Source organism: Leucoraja erinacea, chromosome 4, assembly GCF_028641065.1.
Source record: "Leucoraja erinacea ecotype New England chromosome 4, Leri_hhj_1, whole genome shotgun sequence".
NCBI classification, from domain to species: domain Eukaryota; kingdom Metazoa; phylum Chordata; class Chondrichthyes; order Rajiformes; family Rajidae; genus Leucoraja; species Leucoraja erinaceus.
The window spans coordinates 79,760,499-79,788,369 of NC_073380.1; the positions used below are offsets into that span (position 1 = coordinate 79,760,499).

General features: G+C 43.1%; 1 protein-coding gene across 4 annotated transcripts in view; it reads left to right on the forward strand.

The window, feature by feature from the left end:
* deptor (DEP domain containing MTOR-interacting protein) overlaps positions 1-27,871 on the forward strand; it is an 87,823-nt gene that overhangs the window by 40,326 nt on the left and 19,626 nt on the right. For 3 of the 4 annotated variants that reach the window (XM_055634616.1, XM_055634615.1, XM_055634618.1), the window contains 3 exons: positions 7,242-7,420; positions 12,039-12,162; positions 19,235-19,413. In XM_055634616.1, the coding sequence (XP_055490591.1) occupies positions 7,242-7,420; positions 12,039-12,162; positions 19,235-19,413 (482 nt within the window). Of the gene's footprint in view, positions 1-312; positions 354-7,241; positions 7,421-12,038; positions 12,163-19,234; positions 19,414-27,871 lie in introns of those variants that run through there. The other variant, XM_055634617.1, reaches the window with a different exon arrangement.

The following is a 27,871-nucleotide window of genomic DNA, read 5'->3' on the forward strand; positions in this document are numbered from 1 at the left end:
AAGGGAAGGTCAGGTCAATGAAACTTAAAGCGATTTTAAAATCTACTTCACTGGACTCAAAGCTATTGCAAGTCTGGGTTGGAGACACAAGAGATGTTAGAATCTTGACTAAAGGGCAAAGTGCTGGAGGAACTCGGCAGGTCATATGTGAAGGGAATGGACAGATGACATTTTGCGTCAGGATCTTTCGGTCTGAAGAAGGGTCCAGACCTGAAACATCTCAATCCATTCTCTCCGCAGATGTTGTCTGATCTGCTGAGCTCTTGCGCTCTGTTTCTGCTGTAGGTCTGGGTTGTTGAGTGAGTGGAACTGTGCTGGAATGCGGAGATGAAGATGGAATCCAAAGGTGCAAGGTCAGTGGAAAGCTCATCTAAAACTCGGTGGGATTGGGATTTGGAGTGGGATTACATTTTAAAATGATGGATTAAAGTGTTGATGTCTAAACAGATCTTGTATACAAGTTAATGAAAGCTAACATGCAGGTGCAGCAGACTACTTGGGCGTTGAGTGGTCTGTTGGCCTTTGTTACACGAGCTTTAGAGTTAAAGAGTAAAAATGACTTGCTCCAAGTACATGGGGTGTTGTTGAGACAGATTTTTGTACACTGTTTATGCTTTGAGATTTTTTTCAAAAAAAGGACGTTCTTGCCATGGAGATAAATTTTCCATATTGGATCCAGGGTGATAAGTTTGCTGGATGAGGGAGACCTAATGGATCGGGCCTGTATTTTCTAGAGCTCAGGAAAATGAGAAATGACCCCATAGAAAGTTATTAAATTCTGACAAAGCTTGATTGTTTGGATTCGTCAAATATATTTTCCCAACTAGGATTAGGTATTCTAGTGTCAGAATCAGGATGGTGGTGAGGATAACCCTCTTCAGTTTGAAGCTCTACCATTGAGTTCATTGAAAACAGGTGGTTGAAATAGAAACATAGAAACATAGAAATTAGGTGCAGGAGTAGGCCATTCGGCCCTTCGAGCCTGCACCGCCATTTAATATGATCATGGCTGATCATCCAACTCAGTATCCCGTACCTGCCTTCTCTCCATACCCTCTGATCCCCTTGGCCACAAGGGCCACATCTAACTCCCTCTTAAATATAGCCAATGAACTTGCCTCAACTACCCTCTGTGGCAGAGAGTTCCAGAGATTCACCACTCTCTGTGTGAAAAAGTTCTCCTCATCTCGGTTTTAAAGGATTTCCCCCTTATCCTTAAGCTGTGACCCCTTGTCCTGGACTTCCCCAACATCGGGAACAATCTTCCTGCATCTAGCCTGTCCAACCCCTTAAGAATTTTGTAAGTTTCTATAAGATCCCCTCTCAATCTCCTAAATTCTAGAGAGTATAAAACCAAGTCTATCCAGTCTTTCTTCATAAGACAGTCCTGACATCCCAGGAATCAGTCTGGTGAACCTTCTCTGCACTCCCTCTATGGCAATAATGTCCTTCCTCAGATTTGGAGGCATGATACATGAAGGTGGGCTGGAGAAGGGGCTAACGTGAAGATGCAAGTAGACACGATCTGGGAACACAAAAATCCATTTGTGTGTCTAATATTGTGAATGGTTGGGTTCAGCTGTGATCCATGACCATTTAGAGGGATGGATTGGGTGACGATGGAAAGTAATTTTTGATGAGAACCCAAGGGAATAGTGTTCAGTCTTCCCAGTATTCAATCAGAGGAATTTTTGGAAGACCATGATAATGAGGCTTCGAGTTGGCAACTGTCAGCTCCCACGTGTACCAAGACATGGTTTCAGATAATGCCGAACAGCAGAATGTAAATAAGAAATTGGGGAGAGGTGGTGGCGTGAGGGTAGGGAGGGCAAACATAGACCCATGGGGTAACTGAGAGACGAAGAGATGCCATTACAGGGGATTCTTCAACTCTCCTTGAGAAGCTAGAAATTGAAGATGGAATCGGCACCCTAAAGGGCTTGTCCCACTTGGGCGTCATTTGCGCGTCACACAGGTGGTGCGTGAGGATTTTGAGCGTCCCAAAATCCTGGGGCGCCTCGCATCACTGCATACGCCAGCATGCGTCATGCACGCCATGCGCGTGTCACGATGCACCAAGCAATTTTTAGGATGTTGCGTAAATGACACTCAAGTGGGACAGGCCCTTAACTCAGCATGCCTAATGATGTAGAAATAATGAACTATGGGCGCTGGTTTCCAGATGAAGACACAGCATGCTGGAGTAACTCAGCAGGTCCGGCAGCATCTTGGGAGAACATGGATAGGTTGATGTTTCAACCTGAAGTGTCACCTATCCATGTTCTCCTGGGATGTCAAGTCAACTTTATTTGTCACATTCACATACAAGATGTGCAGTGAAATGAAAGTGGCAATGCCTGCGGGATTGTGCAAAACAACAGAACAGAACCAGTATTTACATTTTTTTTTTTAAAGGCACAAAAGTAAATTAGTCTCTGGTGAGATTAGAGTTTACAGTCCTGATGGCCTATGGGAAGAAACTCCGTCTCATCCTCTCTGTTTTCGCAGCGTGACAGTGGAGGCGCTTGCCTGACCGCAGCAGCTGGAACAGTCTGTTGCTGGGGTGGTAGGGGTCCTTCATGATCTTGCTGGCTCTGGATTTGCACCTCCTGGTGTATAGGTCCTGGAGGGGGGTGAGTGCAGAGCCTTCCTGTCCTGGGCAGAGCTGTTCCCAAACCAGATCGAGATGTTACCGGACAAGATGCTGTCTGCAGCCCCAGAGTAGAAGGATCCTGAGAGAGACACTGAATTTCCTCAGCTGCCTGAGGTGGTAAAGGCGCTGCCTTGTCTTTCTCACCAGTGTGTGCTGCCTGACCTGCTGAGTTACTTTGTCTGGCACTCTGTCTTCTCTGACCTGGTGATGTGGTCAGCTGTGTTAAAGACTGCACGGAGGCCATGGTTATAAAAGTGGCATTGATGAAGGTTGTTTTTTGCCGTGTGGATGTAGTTAGGGTCGGTGATCCACTTGCGAAATTGCAGGAAAATTGATTGTAAAGTTGGAATGGTGGAAGAGGTTAACTTCTCCAGGAGAACAATGCAGAGAATGCAATCAACTAATAATGAAAGGGGGTGTGAACGTTGGTGGGTGGTCTAAAATATGTGTGGGAACAAGGGACAGTCTTTGTGTGCAAGAGGGCCTGAGGAAAGATGCCAGAAACTAGTGTTTTGGAATGAAGTTTTCCTTTGTGCACTTAAAATCAAATTCAAATTGATGTGCATTATATTCCCTCATTTGCAAGGCTTCATAAAATGTTAAAATAAAGTCTACATTAAATTGACCAAAGTGAATATAATGTGCTGATTATCAATTCTACAATAAATAATAGGTGATTTCCGTTGGTTGCAATGCTTAAATTGCAAAGGAGAATCAAATATAATCACCATTGTATCAATTTCTGCCTGAAGATTAGTTTGCAACAGCAATAAAATAAGGGGGGTGGGGTGTCGAATGGGATAGTGGAGGATGGAGTTAAAGGGAAAGGGTTTCTTAAATGTGTGAGCGTAGAGACCGAGGGGTGTAAAATGAGGGTAGAAGCAATAGGTAGCAAGGTGAAAAGTAAAAGTGGCAGGCAGACAAAACCAGGGCAAAAATCAAAAAGGGCCACTTTTCAACATAATTGTATAAGGGGTAAGAGTGTTGTAAAAACAAGCCTGAAGGCTTTGTTTCTCAATGCAAGGAGCATTCGTAATAAGGTGGATGAGTTGAATGTGCAGATAGCTATTAATGACTAGGATATAGTTGGGATCATGGAGACATGGCTCCAGGGTGACCAAGGCTGGGAGCTGAACATCCAGGGATATTCAATATTCAGGAGGGATAGAGAGAAAGGAAAAGGAGGTGGGGTAGCGTTACTGATTAGAGAGGAGATTAATGCAATGGAAAGGAAGGACATTAGTTTGGAGGATGTGGAATCGGTATGGGTAGAGCTGCGAAACACTAAGGGGCAGAAAATGCTGGTGGGTGTTGTGTACAGGCCACCTAACAGTAGTAGTGAAATTGGAGATGGTATCAAACAGGAAATTAGAAATACGTGCGACAAAGGCAAAACAGTTATAATGGGTGACTTCAATCTACATATAGATTGGATGAATCAAATTGGCATGGGTGCTGAGGAAGAGGATTTCTTGGAATGTATGCGGGATAGTTATCTAAATCAACATGTAGAGGAACCAACGAGAGAGCAGGCTATTTTAGACTGGGTACTGAGTAATGAGGAAGGGTTAGTTAGCAATCTTGTTGTACGTGCCCCCAATGGTTCTGAACTTAAAGAAAGGTAACTTTGAGGGTATGAGACATGAATTGGCCAAGATTGACTGGCAATTAATTCTAAAAGGGTTGACGGTGGATATGCAATGGAAGACATTTAAAGACTGCATGGATGAACTACAAAAATTGTTCATCCCAGTTTGGCAAAAGAATAAATCAGGGAAGGTAGTACATCCGAGGATAACAAGGGAAATCAGGGATAGTATCAAAGCGAAGGATGATGCGTACAAATTAGCCAGAAAAAGCAGCATACCGGAGGACTGGGAGAAATTCAAAGACCAGCAGAGGAGGACAAAGGGCTTAATTAGGAAAGGAAAAATAGATTATGAAAGAAAACTGGCAGGGAACATAAAAACTGACTGCAAAAGTTTTTATAGATATGTGAAAAGAAAGAGATTAGTTAAAACAAATGTAGGACCCTTGTCAGTCAGAAACAGGTGAGTTGATCATGGGGAACAAGGATATGGCGGACCAATTGAATAACTACTTTGGTTCCGTCTTCACTAAGGAAGCCATAAATAATTTGCCGGAACTAGCAGGGGACCGCGGGTCAAAGGAGTTGGAGGAATTGAGTGAAATCCAGGTTAGCCGGAAAGTGGTGTTGGGTAAATTGAATGGATTAAAGGCCGATAAATCCCCAGGGCCAGATAGGCTGCATCCCAGAGTACTTGAGGAAGTAGCTCCAGAAATAGTGGATGCATTAGTAATAATCTTTCAAAACTCTTTAGATTCTGGAGTAGTTCCTGAGGATTGGGGGGTAGCAAATGTAACCCCACTTTTTAAGAAGGGAGGGAGAGAGAAAATGGGGAATTACAGACCAGTTAGTCTAACATCGGTAGTGGGGAAACTGCTAGAGTCAGTTATTAAAGATGGGATAGCAGCACATTTGGAAAGTGGTGAAATCATTGGACAAAGTCAGCATGGATTTATGAAAGGTAAATCATGTCTGACGAATCTTATAGAATTTTTCGAGGATGTAACTAGTAGCGTGGATAGGGGAGAACCAGTGGATGTGGTGTATCTGGACTTCCAGAAGGCTTTTGACAAGGTCCCACATAAGAGATTAGTATACAAACTTAAAGCACACGGCATTGGGGGTTCAGTATTGATGTGGATAGAGAACTGGCTGGCAAACAGGAAGCAAAGATTAGGAGTAAACGGGTCCTTTTCACAATGGCAGGCAGTGACTAGTGGGGTACCACAAGGCTCAGTGCTGGGACCCCAGCTATTTACAATATATATTAATGATCTGGATGAGGGAATTGAAGGCAATATCTCCAAGTTTGCGGATGACACTAAGCTGGGGGGCAGTGTTAGCTGTGAGGAGGATGCCAGGAGACTGCAAGGTGACTTGGATAGGCTGGGTGAGTGGGCAAATGTTTGGCTGATGCAGTATAATGTGGATAAATGTGAGGTTATCCATTTTGGTGACAAAAACGGGAAAGCAGACTATTATCTAAATGGTGGCCGATTAGGAAAGGGGGAGATTTTTTATTTATGGTGTTCTTTTCCACATTCATGACATTTGCATCAGCAGGTGCAAGAGCAAAGCCTCAAACATCATGAAGGACCCCTCCCCTCAGGGAGAAGGCTGCGCAGCTTAAAGGCCAGGACAACAAGGCTTAAAGCCAGCTTCTTTCCCGAGGCCATGAGACTTTTAAACTCCCTACCTCACTGACTGTACCCTCACTACCTCAGTGAACTGTCTGCTGCTACAGCTGCTGCTATGGGCATTATTATGCTGCTGTCTTTAACCATGCTCCTTTTTTACTTTTTACTATTTATTCATAGGCTCATTATTATTTAAATTTATTGTGGAAGGTTAATACGTTAGAATTTATTGATGTCTTACTGCACTATTACGCTGCTCAGACAGGAGTACACATTTCATTTGTGATTCATGTGGAAGCATGTTTTTATTGAATGACAATAAATAAATGAACAATTAACAATTTCTCCTATTCTCTTGATTCCATTGTGTTTGTTTGTCTTTTCACTCTGGTTTGAAACTTGCCCTCTTTCAAGCAACATGGGGGAAAAAGCAGGGACGGGGTACTGATTTTAGATGATCAGCCATGATCATATTGAATGACGGTGCTGGCTCGAAGAGCTGAATGGCCTACTCCTGCATCTATGTTTATTTGGAGTGTAAATTACATCCTGTTGCAAGCCCTCAGCTGTTATCACCAGAACTTTTCACTAAATGCCCATTGTTTCCTCAATGTTGTCCAATTTTTAGTAAGTTTGGAAATTTGTCAATTTCATCACTAACTGCATTTGTGGCACATCTTCGCTGCAACCTAGATATTCTCACCACAAAATCCCTGCTGTCAACCAGCTCCATTCGTTCCTGCCTAGATTTTTTTATTCTAATGTGATTTGAATTTTTTCAAATGTGATTTTCTAACTTTGTCAGTTGTTCCTTGTGTCAAACAGACCTTGTCTCCTTTAAACCATTTAAGAAGGAACTGTAGATGCTAGAAAATCGAAGGCGGCCAAAAATGCTAGGAAATAGGCAAAGTTTCGGGACGAAACCCTTCTTCAGACTGATGTGAGGGTTTCGACCTGAAACATTGCCTATTTCCTTCGCTCCATAGATGCTGCCTCACCCACTGAGTTCCTCCAGCATTTTTCTCTACCTCCTTTAAAACATGTCTGGTTTTAGTGATAGTGATAGTGCCCTGTGAAATTGTTCATAGCCTTCTTGCAAACGGTAGAATTCCGCTTATGTATTTGGGCTGCTGAATATCAGTACATATCTCTGGAAGCTTTAAGAACCCTAGCTATTTTATACATTCTCAACGTGTTGCAAATGGGTTTTTTTTTAATTGCTTTTGTGGCCTTAATCTATTTTTCCTTAATGTGCCAGGGAAGAAGGATAATTGTCTTTAATTTGTTTAGATGACTGCCAGAAGAAAGGTGTCCAGACTGTTGTTTGAATTCTTCATCGGATTTGTTTCGATTCTGTTTTCAGGTTACGACTTCATGAGGAAAAGATTATAAAGGATCGGCGATATCATCTTCGAACGTATCCAAACTGTTTTGTTGCAAAAGAATTGATTGATTGGCTTCTAGATCATAAAGATGCAACGGACAGAGAAACTGCAGTTAAGTTGGTGCAGAAAATATTAGACCACGGTGTCATCCATCATGGTAAGCACACAAATGTTTAAACCTATTAAAAGGAGTGTTTCCATTCTGTTTCAGTTACTTTGCCCAAACAGATGGTGAGATGTACAGTTGTGACAAACTTAGCCCTTTATTCTAATTCCCCCGTCACCCTTTGTTTCCTATGTCAAGGAATGTGATCCCAACATTCTGATGAAAGACCATCTATCTCCAGCTGCCGAGTGACAGGTGTGCAGCCTCAAATAATAAAAAATGACGGATTCATGAGTTTGTATTGAGGAAATATATAATAAAATTGCTCAAAGGATAAGATCTTAAGGATCTTGTGTTAAGTTGCAAGAGGAGAGCTTGGAGTTGGGGCTTTCAGAAATACATGCCTCCACAAAGAAATAAAGAACAAAGAATACACACACAGGAGAACAGATGGCTTATCATAACATGGAAAGGTTGATCTGAATAGGCATATCTTTATTTATTGCTTTGAAGCAATAATCATGCTGTGAGAAGTTGTAGTTGGTTTAGGTTGGTGTTTATAATAGAGATTGTTAATGGGCTTTCTCCATGACATGGGCACCATCCTTCTTCCTTTGTGACGCATCTCAGAGTTTGGCTGTGTCATTTAAGGCGATTTATGGTTGCCTATTTTGGATTGTAGGCACCAAGGGTAGATACTAGTCTGTGAGATGGTTTGGGCTGTTTAAATGTGTTTATGTTGGGATAAGGGATAAGGCATAGGTGATGGTTGTGTGACATTTGCAAAAGGATTTCTTATGGTTACCAGAAACTGAGAAAGTAACTCTGTTTTGATAATCTTTCATTTGTTGCGAGGAATGCTTTTAGTGAAGAGGCTTTTACATTCTTTTCTTCCAGAGATAGAAGGGGGAGGTTGTAATACAAAATGAAATTAGACCCGAGCTTGGGACGAAACAATCAAGACAATTAATGGCCTTATGTGGCTGGAGTTGGGAATTGTACGATTAGCAATAACTTAAGTCTTTACCACTTTGTAATAATGGGGCAAAACTCATCTTTAATCTTTGTAATCCAGAAGTAACTGTAGTTTCACTATGTGGTTGTAAGGAAATTAATTGTGAAGTGTATTGTGTTTAATTACGATTGTAAGTATTAGGCTTTGTTTAAATCGGAGGTTTTAGAAATAACTTTCTTTTCCAAAAGTGAAAATATGTTTTGTAAATAAATATTATGTGTATAGTCTGGGTATGTTTGCTAATTATTTCTGTGAGTATTAGTGTTGTCTGTGATTTTACTTTATTAAATGTGTGATTTTGAGCAAAGAGGTTGAAGAAACTACAGAAAAGTAGGTTCTAAAGGGGCTGAGAAAATCAGTTTGGTGTCAATATGGAAAGGATTTAGTTTTTACTTTATTGGAAATAAAATTACACAAAAAAGCTGGAGAAACTCAGCGGGTGCAGCAGCATCAATGGAGCGAAGGGAATAGGCAACGTTTCGGGCCGAAACCCTTCTTCAGACTGATCGGGGGCAGGGGTGGGTGGGGACAAGAAAGGGAAAAGGTTGTAAAGGAAGGCTGGAAAAGGGAAACAACATGTGGGGCTGATACGTGGTGTCAGCATCAAAATGGAAAGGATTTCAGTTGATTGGGGTGCAACTCCCCAAATAGATTTAGTTGATTGGTTAATGCAAATAAGTTAAATGTATGGTAAACCACAATGATTGGTTAATAGTTTGCTACTCCTTTTGTACTATCCTTGTCTTTTACCTACATAATGTGTTACATTTATGCCAAAGTCAGTAGTTCTTTTGACCTGCTCCAGAGTTTCTAACTCTGTGTTGGAAGGTTTAAAGAATTATCCAGCGCTGTCAGAATAAAGGATTGATTTTAGCAGCAATGGTTTGAATCAAGTTTTCTTGAATTAGACTGGCAAAAAGAACTAATTTTAACAGTATGCTCAGAACTTCCTGGTATCCTTCCTGATGTCATCTCCAGTAGGGCGTTAATGCCACATTGCTCACTATGCAAAATTGTTCTGAACATGCTAACGATTTTAATCTCTCACAGATTATAAGTGTCATTGTTATTGTCCTAATAAACATTTTCCTCTGCTTGCATCTGCATTTCTAATTGATCCATCCAAGCCATGTGACAACCTAGACATTTGTTTGTTCATTAATTATGATACAGCATTGTGGATGAGAAAAATATACTTTGTTGCCTCATCCTCTATCTCCTTCCCCTCTCCACTGCCCCCTTAGACAAGCGCATGCCTGCAGAGACTTGTAGATATGGGCCTGTCCCAATTAGGTGATTTTTCAGGTGACTGCCGGTGACTGTCAAGTCGCCGGCAGACGCTTTAAAAAACAGCAACCGGAACAGCGATTGTCACAGAGTGGAACACACAGACACACGCTCTCACTCTCACTCTCGCACTCACACTCACACTCCTTCACCAGAATTGGTGGCAACCATAATGAGGCCGTGACTAGTTCCCAGAATGCAGGAACTCCTCAAGACAATAGACTAGGTGCAGGAGTAGGCCATTCGGCCCTTCGAGCCAGCACCGCCATTCAATGTGATCATGGCTGATCATCCACAATCAGTACCCCGTTCCTGCCTTCTCCCCTTATCCCCTGACTCCGCTATCTATAAGAGCCCTATTTCGTTCTCTCTTGAAAGTATTCAGAGAACCGGCCTCCACCGCCCTCTGAGGCAGAGAATTCCACAGACTCACAACTCTCTGTGAGAAAAAGTTTTTCCTCGTCTCCGTTCTAAATGGCTTACCCCTCATTCTTATACTGCGGCCCTTGGTTCTGGACTCCCCCAACATCGGGAACATGTTTCCTGCCTCTACCGTGTCCAAACTGGGTGGACTCACTGTGGTGGATGTTAATATGTGTTTATTGTTGTTTTTATTGTATTATATGTATGACTGCTGCAATTTCATTCAGACTTCGGTCTGAATGACAATAAAGGCTATCTAATCTAATCTAATAAACCCTATACAGTCTTATGATCCCCTCATATCCTCCTAAATTCCAGAGTGTACAAGCCCAGCCGCTCCATTCTCTCAGCATATGACAGTCCCCCCCATCCCGGGAATTAACCTTGTAAACCCACGCTGCACTCCCTCAATAGCAAGAATGTCCTTCCTCAAATTAGGGGACCAAAAGTACACACAATTTTCCAGGTGTGGTCTCACTAGGGCTCTGTACAACTGCAGAAGGACCTCTTTGCTCCTATACTAGACTCCTCTTGTTATAAAGGCCAACATGCCATTCTCTTTCTTCACTGTTTGCTGTACCTTCATGTTTACTTTCGTAGACTGATGAACAAGGACCCCCAGATCCCATTCTACTTCCCCTTTTCCCAACGACACCATTAAGATAGTTAACTACCTTCCTGTTTTTGATACCAAAGTGGATAACCTCACAGTAATCCACATGAAACTACATCTGCCATGCATCTGCCCACTCCCCCAACCTTTCCAAGTCACCCTGCATTCTCATAGCATCCTCCTCACAGTTCACACTGCCACCCAGTTTTGTGTCATGGACCATGAAGGCAATTCCCCGGCAACCACCCTGCGAACATGTGGCGAGCATAGTCTCCTGCAGTCGCCTAAAAAGTAGCCAAAGTGTGACAGGCCCATTAGGAGCAATTCTGTCTCTACATTGAGATCCCATCACAATGCTGCTCCAATGGAACTCGATACAGAATTTTCAACAATGTATCTTTAGGGATACAATATAACCTCTATTTTTCAGCCTGTGATTTCATGTTATCGGGTCAGAATAACCTCTGACAATCTACTTTACCTATCTTGTCAATACTCCAATTGTATTGCATTATAAACTTGTTCTTTAAATTTGTCTTTTGCTAAATATTGTCAACAGGATTAAGGGGACGATGCAAAGATTGGCAACTTTATACATGAAATATATTTAGCATCCCCCTAATGCACATTTTACTATCGTCAACAAACATGTTTTGTTGAAATTGGTAAAGATCAGGATCATCCCAGTTTTGATTCACCTGTTAAAAAGGAGTTCAAGTAGAGTCAGGTTAAGGTTTTTTTTATTGTCACATGTACTGAGGTTTGCATGTATTCCAAACAGATTGGATACACCATACACAGATACAATCAGTTCACTCTCAAGTACAATAGATGGAATGAAGGGAGAGATACAGGATGCTGAATACAGTTCTCAGAATTGTCGCAAATTAGTTCCAAAGACAAAGTCCAATGTCCTCAATGGGGTAGAGGTGAATCAAACAGTACACTAGCTTATGGAAGGACCATTCAGAAGCCTGATAATGAGGGAAGAAGCTGTACTTTGGTTCTTGTTGCTCCAACCATCTTGTGCAAGTGTAAAGCATTTTAAATTCAACACGTTGAAGGAAACTCGTCAGCTTTCTTACGTTGCATAAATTATCTCAAGTCGTCATTTATCCAGTGCCATTTCGGATCAGAAATATAATCTAGTTTTGGTTAGTTTGAGAGTGGAGCAATTGTAGGTTTGATTAAAGTAATTTTCTGTAAATTATTGCTTGCATGGTGTGTTGAGCCTGCAGTAAACCATTCCTGTAATGCCCTGACTGTAATGGCTCTTTCTGACTTCACAAAGTAGCTGATTTTTTTTTTGTTGTCCTGTGCTTCCTTTTTAGTTTGTGATGAACATAAGGAATTTAAGGATGCCAAAATTTTCTACCGATTCAGAAAAGATGATGGCACTTTCCCATTGGATAGTGAAGTGAAAGTTTTCACAAGGGGCCAAAGGATATATGAAAAGTAGGTGGATTCTATTCGTCTTAAAATGATGAGATATAACATATTTGGATTATGGTCATCTTTGTCCACTGATTACCACACAGGACATGATAGTACAGCTCCAAGTGTTGAACTGCTGTAAAAACATGTCTGAAACCCTAGAATTACTATGCACCAAGGTAGTGAATGTTGCAGGCTGATGCATTAGAGTTGACGGTTGAATTTTGTGTTTGCATGTGTAACGCTTCTTTGCCATCTACATGAGCTGCGCCCCAGGTTCGTAAACTTTAATTCCCTTATAGGTGTTAGTTAACCCTTAATTTAAGTATTTATGCACTCTTTTAATTTGGACAATAGGGCACCTTTAATGCAATATTAAATGGTATACCTTACTGTAGAAACAGTTAAAATAAATCAACTGACAACTATGTTCCAATGAATTACCTTCACATTTATTCTATTAATTAAAATAAATGATATGTTGGTCAGGGAAATACAAAATAATATATCAATAACCAAAAATATGGTGTTTTACTGGTGTTTCTCACACATATATACAAACAACACACTCAATAAATCAATCTTTTATAGTACCTTTAAGTACTAATTACTATGTGGGCCCACACACTCACTCACACAAGCCGGCAACATTAAAAACAAAACAAGAATAATCCCACGTTGCAGGCCTGGTCGAAGCTGGAGAGCGTCGCGGCCAAATACAGTGGAAGCCGACAAGTGCACAGTGCAGAAGCTCACAAGATGGCGGGGAGTTGGCTGACCAGAGAGGACCCCATGTGGCAGAAATCTTCCTTCTCCCTCGTTGTCTCCAGGGCTCAGCTAACCGCTGCTCTCACTCTCCTCGTAATCACAAAGTCCACACAGCGACAGTCTTTAATCCACACCTCCGAGCTGAAGGGGTAGCAGTTAGCCTAGGCTTCTTCTGTCTTCTTCTGGACTTCTTCTCTCTCTCTCCTGGACTTCGATTACCCACAATTCCCAGCTCCCGCCCCCAAACCAATCGCCACACAGGAAAAATGATCTAACTCATTAACAACAAATCAAATGCAGAACATATATTCACAGCAAAACTTATATAAATCTCTTAATAAGAAAAACTAATATGAAGTTACACAGGGCTACACATGTTTGGAGTGGTCAGCTAGGAATACAGAGAGAGAGAGAGAGAGAGAGATGAAATTTAAGTTTGTAGGAAGGAACTGCAGCAAAGATAGATGCACAAAGCCGGAGTAACTCAGCCGGTCAGGCAGCATCTCTGGAGAAAAGGAATAGATGATGTTTCTGGTCGAGATCCTTCTTCAGATTAAGAGTCGAGGTAGAGAAACGAGAGATGTGAAAAGGTATAAAGAAATAAATTAATGAAAGGTCCATTATTGGCTGTGGGGAAGATGATCATGAGCGATGCAATGAAACTAAGCAGGATGACGGTGAGCATGTACGATGACTTGGATGGGGAGAGAGAGAAAGGGAATGCAAGGATGATTTGGTTAGAGACATAATTCATACCACTGGGTTGTAAGGTGCCCAAGCGAAATATGAGGTGCTGTTCCTCCAAATTGTATTTGGCCTCACTCTGAATAGTAGAGGAGACCCTGAACAGAAAGGTCAGTGTGGGAATGGGAAGGGTTGGTTAAACCGGGAGATCTCCTTGGCCAAAGCAGACTGAGCAAAGATGTTCAGTGACATGATCGCCAAGCCTGCGCTTGGTCTCACCAATATATAGTAGTCCACTCCTAGAACAGCGGATAGAGTAGATGAGGTTGTAGGAGGTGCAAGTGAACCTCTGCCTCGCCTGTCGGGGTCCCTGGATAAAGTTGAGGGAGGAGGTATAGGGACAGGTGTTGCATCTCCTGCTGTAACAAGGTTAAGTACCTGGGGAGGGGATGATTTGGGTGCACCTGAATCATCACTTATTCCTTCTCTCCAGAGATGCTGAGTTGCTCCAGCTTTTTGTGTCTTATCTTCGTTGAAATTTAAGTTGTCTGCAAGTTCAATGGGTGGTGAAGCAATGGTCATGGTGGGTTTGGAAGGTCTTTTCTTAGCCCACCCTTCCATGAGCAGTATTAGATTTGTGCAGTTGTTTTAGCTTGGTGATTATAGAAAGTGCATGCAAGTTGCCTCCCGAAATCTAATGGGACCTTCCAAAGATGACTTTTGTTCGATTTTGGTCTGGCAAAAGCAGGGTAGTGTTAGGATACTGCGCTTCCCTCTAACAGCTCTGAGATGGATGTCAGTCTATTATGTTATAAAGGCACATGAAGATGCACTGGAGGAAGAAGTCTGTTTAGCGAACCAAGGTGAACATGTGAGGTAATCACAGCTGTATGGTGATAGTGCTGGAGGAAGCACGTTAATGATCAGTAAATCTAATAATGAACCTGCCCTGTATTCTAAACTGCGGATTATTCACTCATCCTGAACCTCCCGCCAACATTGTAAATCTTCTCTGATCAATTCACATACAATGCATTCAGAAAGTATACAGACCCCTTCACTTTTTCCACATTTTGTTACATTACAGCCATATGGATTAAAACAGGTGTTTAGACATTTATGCAAAGTAATTGAAAATAAATGACTGAATTATCACATTTACATAAGTATTCAGACCCTTTGCGATGACACTCAAAATTGAGCAAAATTGTCTGAAGACCTCCGGCAGGAACTGGGAGATAAGTCAGGATCGAGGGAAAGATGAATGGAACAAAGAGATCCTTGATGAAAACCTGCTCCAGAGTGTTGTGGACCTCCGACTGGGGCTGAGGTTCACCTTCCAACTGGCCAATGACCCTAAGCACACGGCCAATATAACGCAAGAGTGGGAAGAGTTCCTTTCCAGGGGTAAAGTTGCAGGGAAGGCAGGAGCGTTGAGAAGGAGGGAGATGGGGATCATGCCAGCAACTCAATCTGAAATTGTAGCAAACATTTCCTTGGATGTATCGGTAAAGGCAGCGATGAGGTGACAACTGTCATTGATGGTGTGCTTCCATTTCTTCAGACCTGCTCATTTCTTCATTCCTGATACAAGATACAAGATACATTTAATTGTCATTTGGACCCCTTGAGGTCCAAACGAAATGCCGTTTCTGCAGCCATACATTACAAACACATAGATCCAAGACACAACATAATTTACATAAACATCCATCACATCGCTGTGATGGAAGGCCAAAAACACTTATCTCTCCACTGCACTCTCCCCCCCCCGATGTCAGAGTCAAAGTCAAAGCCCCCAGCTGGCGATGGCGATTGTCCCGCGGCCATTAAAGCCACGCCGGGTGATGCGAGGTCGCACACCGGGTCTTGCTGTTAGAGCCCCCGGCGTGCGCTAGCAGAGTCCCGCGGCCATTCCAAGCCGCGCGGGGCAGTGATGTTAGGCCCCGCTCCAGGAGCTCTTCAACCCCGCAACTCGGGCGGGGGAAGTCGCCGTTGCAGGAGCCCTGAAAAGCGGTCTCCCTCCAGGGAGCCGCGGGCTCCCGGTGCCGCCGTCCACAGACCTGCCGTTGGAGCCTCCGACTCTCCGACCCTGCGACTGCCTTGTGTTGCTTTAGCTGCTGAGGGAGCTGATGGCTCTTTCTAACCATCCTTGAAATGCTGTGCACCAGTTAGATATTGATTGGAGCTTTCAGTTTGCTGAGCAGTTTATTACCAACTGGGGAAAAAAAAATAAAACGGGAAAATGTGTTTGGATATAAAATTGTCTCAGTTAGTGATAGGTGTTTTCATGACTGGAAGGCTGGTTACTGTGAATATCTGCAGGATGTGGAGCCAAGTCCAATGCCATTTGTGATTTTAAACATTGTTTCTGCAATCGTGAGAAAGGACAGTAGACTGCAGAACTATTGGAATTGACTAGACCTTGGATAGAAAAATGCGCATACTTTTCAATCTGCAGAAGTGTGAGATGATCCACTTGAAGAGTGAAAGAGGCAAGGGCTTGCACAGAATGTTGGATGCTGATATGCAGAATCCTTGGCAAGTAAATGAAGGCAGAATGTCAGAATAAGGGCAAAGTCTTTGTTGCCTGAGTGTGGAATATGGTGTGGCACGGTGGCGTAGGGGCAGAACTACTGCCTGACAGCGCCAGAGACCCGGGATCGATCCTGAACTCAGTGCTTATCTGTGCAGAATTTTACATTCTCACCGTGACCTGCGTGGGTTTTCTCCAAGGCCTTCAGTTTCCTCCCACACTCCAAAGACGTAGATTTGTTGGTTAATTGGCTTGCTAAATGTAAAATTGTCCCTAATGTGTGTAGGGTAGTGCGGGGATCACTGAATGGTGCGGGCTTGGTGGGCTGATGGGCCTGTTTCCGTGCTGTATCTCCAAACTAAACTAAGAGTAAGACTGTTCTCAATGGGATCATGATGAGAATCCTGCAGTGTCTGTCTGGAATAAGTTTGATAGCAAATATAAAAATGGGGTTGTGAAGATGTTGCCAAGGTGTGCGATTTCAGGTCTGAAGAAGGGTTGGGTAGGGTGGAGTGAATTTCACTGCCATTGATGTTAAGAAAGAAATTGTTGTTTATCAAAAATAGTTCTTAAAATTGTAGTGGAAAGACCCTTCCTGAGCAGTGTGGTCAATAAACAGGCTATTCTCATGTTTGTTCGGAGTTGAATATGATTTAGCATAGTCAGTTCATTATGTGAACACTAATTCAAAAATCAAACCATATTAATTTTTGTTCTAATTGTTGTCAAAATCATACTGGATTTGTGGCCGTCCTATATCCCATATCTTCCTGTAATTCCACATTCTTGACAAATATTACAGTTAGCATTTGCTGTGTATTTGTTAATAATAGCTGTAACTCTGAGCAGTTCAGTGCATATACTCAAAACTCATCAACTCCCATTATCGTTCATCAGTTGTGGGAGCAGAATTAGGCCATTCGGCCCATCAAGTCTACTCCACCATTCAATCTTGGCTGATCTATCTTTCCCACTCAACCCCATTCATAACCCATTCAAACCCCATTATTTAGACTACACCTCCTCACAAAAAGACAAACTGCTGGAGTAACTCAGCCGGTCAGGCAGCAGCTCTGCAGAACATGGTTAGCAACTGCTGTTCCTTGTGTCTACACATCCTCCCAACTTGCTGTCCTCTTTCTTTAGTAAATGAGGCTTCCACCCTGCTGTTGTACATGGACTCCTTGCCCACATATCTTCTGTATCGCTTGTTTCTGCTCTCCTCTCTACTACTGTGAGTTATCTTGGTCCTTTCACCCCTCCAGCCTCTGCATTCAACACCACTTTCATCCCCTTTCCTGATGTCAATTGTTGTCAGTTGCTACAAGTTTTGACCAATATAACAGTTGTAAAGGGGCTGTCCCACTTGGGCGACCTAATTGGCAAGTTTAGAAGAGCCTCCTTCGACTATGTGGAAGACCAGCTTCGACTAGCTACGACTAACTTCGGGAAAATTGGACACCGAATAGTGGAGAGTGAAGAGGACCTCCCTTCGACCTCCCTTCGACTATGATGAAGGCTATCTACAACTACCTTCGACTACCCTCGATTACCTACGACTAACATGCCGAACCACTACGTAGTAGACTACTTCGACCTACTACGACTAAACCTATGAGTAAAAAAAGTATCAATGTTTTCCATGGCGACCTTTTTTTTACTCGCGGGCATTTTTTAACATATTGAAAAAAACGCCGCGACCTATCTGAGGCCTTGAGTACGCGGAGACCATTATTCGAGCATGAAGGAGAGTTACGAAGACCTCCTACGACCTCGTGACGACCATGCTGCGATTATGAGTCGTGGGCAAACTCGCCAGAACTCGCGGATTAGGTCGCCCAAGTGGGACAGGCCCTTAACCGTTTCTTAACCAAAATGGAGTTAATTTAGTACTATTGAAGCCCGGGGTCCATTTTGGAAAATTTAACAATGAATACATATTGAAATTGTGGTCCACTCTTATGGCAGATGTGAGGTTAAGATTTCCTCCTAATTTACATGCAGACATGTGCTACAATATAGATGAAGGTTGATGTAATGTTACTAATGGAGCAGGACTCTACAGAGAGAGTTCCACTGTGCAGACCCTGTTGTATGTGACTGCAATACTGTTATTTGCAATCGCATTTTTAACAACAAATGGAACACTCAGGGATGATCATTTGCCATTTCCAAGCGACAAAATGTTAAAATAAAAATCTAGTTTAAATGTTGAAATAAAAATCTGTTATTTGAAGAAAAGTAACTTTATTTGTTCAATTCAAATTAATTCAATCTGATCCATTCTAGTTAAGAAATACTGGCTAGTCTATTTATCCAAGTAATACCTTCTTAATTTCATGGTGGTTCTATTTCATATAGTAAAAGCTTGTAAAAGGAAACTATCACTTAAAGAAAGCAAGCATTTTGGCATGGTGTAGCGTCAGGCACGTGCCATGAGTAATTACTCAGGGTAGGCAGTCTGTCGGCATTTTGCCATGGTGTCGAGTAATGACACAAACTAATTAGTTATGTATCTTTGATTTTACTTGGATTTTCTAGACCGGTGTGCTGTACTCTTTAAATTATCCTTTCTCTCCTTTTCCTTTTTGTATCCCCTATCATGATGTTTAGTAAACAAACATAGGAGAGGAAAATTAGCAGGGACCGACTGGTCTTTAGAAAAATTTACATGCAAAGTCTGCAGCTGTCTTTTTGTTAAATACTTGGTTGCAAACATATTAATTTCACTGGCTGTGAACAAATAAGTAAATTAAAGTTGTAACTTATGTTTTTGTATTTTACCCATTGAATTAATATTTCTTTAATATTGAAGATAATCTCATCATTCTTTTCCTATGTTGAGACAATTTTCCCAAGCCGAAATGTTCCACTTGGAAGTCAGGAGCCTGAATCATTTTATAATAACTTCTGCGCAAGAAGTGGACATTAATGTTGTTTTCAAGAATAATTTGTAAAGCAATCCTGAATGCTCTCATGTCATTTATATTTTGGCTTGGATTCAAGAGCTACTTGTAGATTTCTGTTCTTCCTAAGGTCAGCCATGGCTTAAATAGGCACAACTATTTTAAGTTGATGGCGATATTTTTATCTTTGCCGCGATAGATTGATGAGTACAGAAAACTTCCTAATGCAAACACGGGAGGAGGAAGGAATGAAATACCAGCGGGCAGTCATTGCACGGGAATTTATTGACTGGCTGATACAAGAAGGAGAGGTTACCATAAGGAGTGAAGGTGAACAGCTCTGCTGTAGACTGCTGGAGTACGGCATCATTCAACATGGTGAGAAATTGATTATTTGTTACAACATGAAATGCTACGTAATGTGCTTTAGAAACAGAAGCATAGAAGAATAGGTGCAGGAATAGGCTATTCGGCCCTTCGACCCAGCACCGCCATTCAATATGATCATGGCTGATCATCTAAAATCAGTACCCCGCTCCTGCTTTTTTCCCATATCCCTTGATTCCTTTAGCCCTAAGAGCTAAATCTAACTCCTTCTTGAAAACATCCAGTGAATTGGCCTCCACTGCCTTCTGTGGCAGAGAATTCCACAGGTTCACAACTCTCTGGGTGAAAAGTTTTTCCTCATCTCAATCCTAACAGGCCTGCCCCTTATTCTTAAACTGTGACCCCTGGTTCTGGACTCCGCCAACATCAGGAACGTTTTACCTGTATCTAACCAGTCCAATCCCTTAAATAATTTTATGTTTTTGTAAGATGCCCTCTCATCTGTCTAAATTTCAGTGAATACAAGCCCAGTCGACCCATTTTTTCATCATGTCTATCCCGTCATCACGGGAATTGACCTGGTGAACCTACGCTGTACTCCCTCAATAGCAATAATGTCCTTACTCAAATTAGGAGACCAAAATTGCACACATTACTCCAGGTGCGGTCTCATCAGGGCCCTGTATAATTACAATAGGACCTCCTTGCTCCTAAACAAATCCGCTAGCTATGAAGGCCAACATGCTATTAGCTTTCTTCACTGCCTGCTGTACCTGTATGCTTACTTTCAGTGACTGATGTACAAGCACACCCAGGTCTCGTTGCACCTCCCCTTTTCCTAATCTGACACCATTCAGATAATAATCTGCCTATACTGTACTTGCCACCAAAGTGGATAACGTCACATTTATCCACATTATACTGCTTCTGCCATGTATCTGCCCACACACCCAACCTATCCAAGTCGCCCTGCAGCCTCATAGCATCCTCATCGCAGTTCACACTGCCACCCAGCTTTGTGTCATTCGCAAACCTGGAGCTGTCGCATTTAATTCCCTCGTCTAAATCGATATATATTGTAAACAACTGGGGTCCCAGCACTGAGCCTTGTGGCACCCCACTAGTCAGTGCCTGCCATTCTGAAAAAAAACTGTTAATTCCTACTCTTTGCTTTCTGTCTGCCAACCAGTTCTGTATCCCTGCCAATACCCTACCCCCAATACCATGTGCTCTAATTTTGCACACTAATCTCTTGTGTGGGACCTCGTCAGCTTTTTTGAAAGTCCAGATACACCACATCCACTGGCTACCCCTTATCCATTCTACTTGTTACATCCTCAAAAAATTCCAGAAGAATTTAATATACTGTTATGATAAAATATAATGTTTTTACTTCAAGAGAAAGAGAGACAAAGTGCTGGAATAGCCTAGTGGGTCAGGCAGCATCTCTGGAGAACGTGGATAGGAGATGTTTCAGGTGAGGCCATTCCTCAAATTGTGTTCCAGCACTTGTCTATTTTGTAGATCAGCACCCGCAGCTCCTAGTTTCACTGTTTTTGCTTCATTGTGGGAATTGCAAACTGAGGGAGATTGTACATATTCCTACCCTTTCCTGATTCATTTCAGAGTTGTTTCTAAATATGTTTAATATTCCCCTGTAGTAATTACATTTTGAATAGTTAAATGTTAGTTGGTGATGCCCATCCTGGAAAATTATTGCTTTTCAAGGTGGCCTGCTTTTACCTAAGTTTGTCCATAATAACTTCCCAAAGCCCCCTGTGCTGCATGATGAGTAAGCCTTTCGTTAAATCTGATCTGGTGCTGGTCAGGTGTGCATGGCACAGTTTGACCAGAGGAAACTCTGGGGTCCTTATCCCTTGTATTTCTTTATTCACCTCATGGGATGTATTGGGCTTGTTTGAAAATGGGTTGTTTTCAGTTGTAGCACATTAAGTGGAAGGGCCGGAGGACACTTGATGGCTGCTGGTATGTTTGAAACTCGAAGAAGTAGCAGTTCTTTGAGGGTGGAAAGAGAGAGAGAGAGGGGGGGGGGGGGGGGGTGGGGGGGGGGAGGGGGGAGAGAGAGAGAGATGTCCGCAACAGTTTGTTGATGGTGGCATACTTTACAGTTGGTATACTTGCATTTTCATGTCAAAATTGAGAAGGCCTTTGAAATAAATACAATTATTTGCTCTGAAAAGCAACTTTATTTCAGTAACAACAATTTTAAAAACATCAAAATTCTTTGCAAAGCTTTAAAAAAAATAAAAAAATAAAAAGTTCACCATCTTCTGAGCTTTCAAAGTCTGATGTTTTCTGCTGCTCCTCTACAGGGGCGTCTACGAGCATGTCCTGTAAATGATGACTCTGTAGCAATGCCTCAGCAAGATTCATGTGACGTTATCTAGAACCTGATATCTGTAAATGAGCAACTTCACGTAATAAAACACACCTTTTTAACTCGGTAACATTGTGCAACATAATAGGTGACCTTACAAAGCACTTGCGGTGTGATCTACGTGGAAAGAAAAATGATGGAATTCCAATCTTTTTGGAGGTATTGGTAATGATTTACTACTGTTACTTGTACGTAGATACCGTGAAAAACATTGCCTGCTGTCCAAGTAAATCATCGATACATGATTACAATCAAACCATATACGATTACAACGTCGTTCCAAAACAGAGAGGAAAACATGCTGAATATAGTGTAATAGAGAGAGTGCCATTTTTTTCCTATTGAATAGTTTGATAGGGAAGAAGCTGTTCTAGAATAACCATATAACCATATAACAATTACAGCACGGAAATCTGGTACTTGCTTTCAAGTACATATCTTCTGCCTGATGGGAGAGGAGGTAAAGACTATGGTGTGAGTGTATCTTGATTTTGGCTGCTTTCCTGTGGCAGGGCAAAGTCTAAGTGGAGTCAACGGGGGTTGGGGCAGGATGGTGGAGGGGAGGGAGGCTTGTCTGTGTGATGGGCTGGGCTGGATAAATAACTTGGTGCAATTTCATCCGATCTTAGGCAAAACAGTTGCCAAACTAAAACTGTTGTGCATCCTGATTAGGATTCTTTCTACGATGCATCTGTAGAAATGTATTGATCACATAGAGGTGAAGTTCATAAGCTGTAGGGGCAGAATTAGTCCATTTGGCCTATCTGGCCGACTCCACCATTCAATCATGGCTGATCTATCTTTTAGACCTTCAGCCCAGAGACATTAGGTTAGACGAACTAGGTACTAATGTCTGACTATGGGAGTGTGTAGGGGGGTCACCTGAAATGAACGGAATTTGGAGTCTGCCGGGTACCACCCGCTGCGTGTAGACCTGGGGGACCCCCCCTAGGGGCCAAGAAATGGGTGCTAAATAGATGAGTGAGGTACCATTTGAAACCACTACCATGGCGTGCTCACTGCCGCGCACATATCAACAACACAAACGGCAGACATTGCAAAAGACCGCCAGACCCCCCCACAAAGTTTTGGTCTCCAAATCTGAGGAAGGACATTATTGCCATAGAGGAAATGCAGAGAAGGTTCACCAGACTGATTCCTGGGATGTCAGGACTGTCTTATGAAGAAAGACTGGATAGACTTGGTTTATACTCTCTAGAATTTAGGAGATTGAGAGGGGATCTTATAGAAACTTACAACATTCTTAAGGGGTTGGACAGGCTAGATGCAGGAAGATTGTTCCCGATGTTGGGGAAATCCAGGACAAGGGGTCACAGCTTAAGGATAAAGGGGAAATCCTTTAAAAACCGAGATGAGAAGAACTTTTTTCACACAGAGAGTGGTGAATCTCTGGAACTCTCTGCCGCAGAGGGTAGTCGAGGCCAGTTCATTGGCTATATTTAAGAGGGAGTTAGATGTGGCCCTTGTGGCTAAGGGGATCAGGGGTATGGAGAGAAGGCGTACGGGATACTGAGTTGGATGATCAGCCATGATCATATTGAATGGCGGTGCAGGCTCGAAGGGCCGAATGGCCTACTCCTGCACCTAATTTCTATGTTTCTATGTTTCTAAAGGGCCTAAAAAATGGGCTAGCATATAGACGAGCAAAGTACCACTCAAAAATAATGCCAAATGAACAAGTTGAGTTCATAGAGTACAAAATGGGTTACGCCAGACAAATAGTCTGCTGCACTATTGGTACCAGACACCCCCAAAAAATGGACACCCTAAACCCTGCTGTCCAACTAGGCTAGCCTAGATACTGTGGGTACCAGTTGAAACCAAGTTATTTTATTCGGAGGCTGTCACCTCTGGTCCTAGACTCTCCCACTAGAGAAACATTCTCTCCACATCCACTCTATCCAAGCCTTTCACTATTCGGTAAGTTTCAATGAGGTCCGCCCTCATCCTTTTAAATGCTAGTGAGTAGAGGCCTAGTGCCGTCAAACGCTCATCATATGTTAACCCAGTCATTCCTGGGATCATTCTCGTAAACCTCCTCTGGTCCCTCTCCATGGCCAGCACATCCTCCCTCAGATATGGTGCCCAAAACTGCTCACAATTCTCCAAATGCGGTCTGATCTGTGGCGTATAAAGACAAGGCATGACTTCCCATTTTTATATTCTAGCCCCCTTGAAATAAGTGCTAACATTGAATTTGCCTTCCTTACTACCAATTCAATTTGCAAATTAACTTTTTGTGAATCTTGCACCAGCACTCCCAGGTCCTTTTGCACTTCGGATTTCTGAATTCTCTCTTCGTTTAGAAAATGGTCTATCCCTTAATTCCTACTACCAAAATGCACGACTCCACAATTTGCTGTGCTGTATTCTGTCCACCGATTATCAGCCCACTCCCCTAACCTGTCCAAGTCCTTCTGCAGAAGTCCCTGCCTTCTCTACATTATCTGCCCCTCCACCTATCTTTCTATAATCTGCAAACTGGGCCACAAAGCCTTCAATTCCCTCATGCACATTATTGATACACAATGTGAAGAGTCGCAGCCCCGGCATCGACCCTTGCGGACCACCTAGTCACTGGCAGGCAACCAGAAGGAGCCCCGTCTATTGCCACTCTTTGCCTTCTGCCATCCAGCCAACATGTTCTCCATGTGAGTATCTTCCCGTGAAACCATGAAGGTAAGCTTAGAAACCCATAGCATCAATATGATTGGATCAGGTTAATTGTTGGTTATACTAATGCAAAGGAAAATGAAATTCTCAACCATCTTCAGTTCACTGCCCATAATGTTGACAGGGCAAATACTCCACCTCACTGCCTGAGGTAGACCACCAGCTTCTTTGTTTTGCTGACGTTGAGGGAGAGGTTGTTGTCTTTACACCAGGTTACTAAATCCTTCATCTGTACTCCGTCTCATCATTGTTCAAGATCCAGCCAACTCTGGTGGTGTCATCTGCAAACTTGTGAATGTTGATAGAACAGATTTTGACCACACAGTCATGAGTGTAAAGGTTAGATAGTAAGGGGCTGCATTATGGGGGAATGGTGTTGAGAATTATCATGGAGGATTTTTTTGTTGGATCTCCTTCCTGATTGCAGTTTATGGGCCAGGAAGTCAAGCACCTCGTTGCAGCAGGGGTTGTCGAGTCGTAGGCCCAGGAGTTTGCAGATAACTTTGATTGGAATTACGATGTTGAAGACTGAGCTATAGTCACTAATGAAGAGTCCAACTGTCCACTAAAATGCAACACCTGGGAATGCAAGAGAGAATTAGTAGCAACACTAGCAAGTTTGTGGATGACACAAAGCTGGTGGTAGTGTGAACTGTGAAGAGGATATTAGGAGGTTGCAGGGTGACCTGGACAGGTTGAGTGAGTGGGCAGATGCGTGGCAGATGCAGTATAATATAGATAAATGGGAGGTTATCCACTTTGATGGCATAAACAAAGGGGCAGATTATTATCTCAATGGGGTTAGGTTAGGTAAGGGGGAGGTACAGCGAGCCTGGGTGTCCTTGTACACCAGTCACTGAAAGTTGGCGTGCAGGTACAGCAGGCAGTGAAGAAAGCTAATGTTAGCCTTCATAACAAGAGGATTTCAGTATAGGAGTAAAGAGGTTCTTCTGCAGTTGTATAGGGCTCTGGTAAGACCACATCTGGAGTATTGCGTACAGTTTTGGTCTCCTAATTTGAGGAAGGATATCCTTGTGATTGATGCAGTGCAGCGTAGGTTCACAAGATTGATCCCTGGGATGGCGGGACTGTCATATGAGGAAAGATTGAAAAGACTAGGCTTGTATTCACTGGAGTTTAGAAGGATGAGTGGGAGGGGGGTCTTATAGAAACATATAAAATTATGAAAGGACTGGAAAACTAGATGCAGGAAAAATGTTCCCAATGTTGGGCGAGTCCAGAACCAGGAGCCACAGTCTTAGAATAAAGAGGAGACCATTTAAGATTGAGGTGAGAAAAAACGTTTTGACCCAGAGAGTTGTGAATTTGTGGAATTCCCTGCCACAAAGGGCAGTGGAGGCCAAATCACTGGATGGATTTAAGAGAGAGTTAGATAGAGCTCTAGGGGCTAGTGGAATCAAGGGATATGGGTTGTTGATTGAGGACGATCAGCCATGATCACAACGAATGGTGGTGCTGGCTCGAAGGGCCGAATGGCGTCCTCCTGCACCTATTTTCTATGTTTCTATGGTATTTATTTGTTTTAAGCTCCACCTGCCATTGCTCAGCACATTGGCTCGGTTCAACGACCACCTACTGCAGTTCGCCTACCGTCACCACAGGTCCACGGACGATGCCTTCACCCTAGCCCTACACTAGCCCTGGAACACTTGGATAAGAGAGATACCTACTGTACGTCAGACTCCTATTCATAGACTACAGCTCTGCCTTTAACACCATTATACCTTCCAAGCTCATCACCAAACTCTTGGGACTCGGAGTCAGCACTCGTTTCTGCAACTGGATTCTCGTCTTTCTGACCAACAGACCCTAATCAATGAGGATAGGGGACAAATCATCCTCCGCGATCATCCTCAACACTGGTGTCCACAAGGATGCATTCTCAGCCACCTCCTTTACTCCTTGTACACCCACGACTGTGCAGCCAAGTACAAATCTAATTCCATTTACAAATTCGCAGCCAACACCACCATTGTGGACCAGACATCAAATAAAGGTGACACGGAGTACAGGAAGAATATTGAGAACCTCGTGTCCTGGTGGCGAGACAACAACCTTTCTCTCAATGACAGCAAGACAAAGGACAAGCCGAAAAAGTTGAGCAGGTGGGACAGGCCCATTAATGCATTTAAGACTCCAGCAGTTCCTCCTGTGATGTACACTCTTCAAAACATAAGTACTATTTCTCTGCGTTACCAAGCAAACACATTTTTTTCCCCCACAGTAGCCGACAAGAACTATTCACAACCCACCTGGCTCCTGCAACTGAAGATTAGATCTTGTTGATCTTTAAGGGGCCTCAATCACTCCGTAATAATCGTTTGCCCTTAATACATGTGGATTCTTCTATACCTTATCAGCCAAGTCCCTTTCATGCCTGCCTGATTCTCATTAAGTGAATCCTACATCCCTGTAAGTTAAAGGATTCACATGGTCACAGAGTCAAGAGTCAAGAGTCAATTTAATTGTCATTTGGACCCCTGGGGGTCCAAACGAAATGCCGTTTCTGCAGCCATACATTACACACAAATAGACCCCAGACACAACATAATTACATTTAACATAAACATCCATCACATAACTGTGATGGAAAATCAAACTTTATCTCTCCACTGAGCTCTGTGTTCAAAGTCCCCCGGCTGGCGTTTTTGTCCCCGCGGCCATTGAAGCCACGCCGGGTGGTGCGAGGTCGCACACACCGGGTCTTGGCCGTTTGCTCCATTTATTTAGGCCTTTGCTCAGGAGCTCTTCGACAACCGCATCACGGGCAAATTCGCCGTTGCAGGAGCCCGAAAAGCAGTCCTCCATCAGCTCCGCCCCGCAGTAGCAGCCCTCAGCAGCAGCAGCGGCATCGGCAGCAGCAGCAGCTTGGCAGCGCTCCTCCACCGCTCCACCCGCTATGGTTTTCTTGTTCTAAGGCCGCTCCTCGTTGCGGCCTCAACTACACCCCGAGACCCGAATAGAAAAGGTCGGGTCTCCAGTGCAGGGAAGATTCAAAAGTTTCCCCCCCCCCCCCCCCCACGCCACCCCCATCCCCCACACACACACACCCCAACAAAAAATAACAAAAACTACACAGAAACACAGACAAAAAATAACAAAAACGCGGACAGGCTGCAGAGGCCGCTGCTGGCCAGAGCCGCGCCGCCTACCGGATTCAGCTGCCTATGCCTGAAATACCTCCTTTTTTCTTACAGACTGGCCTTTAGTTCTGAGGTATCAAAATATCGGAGAGCTCATCATTCCCAACATCAGCAAACTGTAGCACCCTGTCACTGCCATTTCCTAATTAACTGACTTGTTTGTAGTGCTATGGTTTGATGTTCTAACTGGTCACCTATAAAATATTTGAGGAAATGTTTTCTTCAAATCATCCGTTATTGTCAATATCGGAGA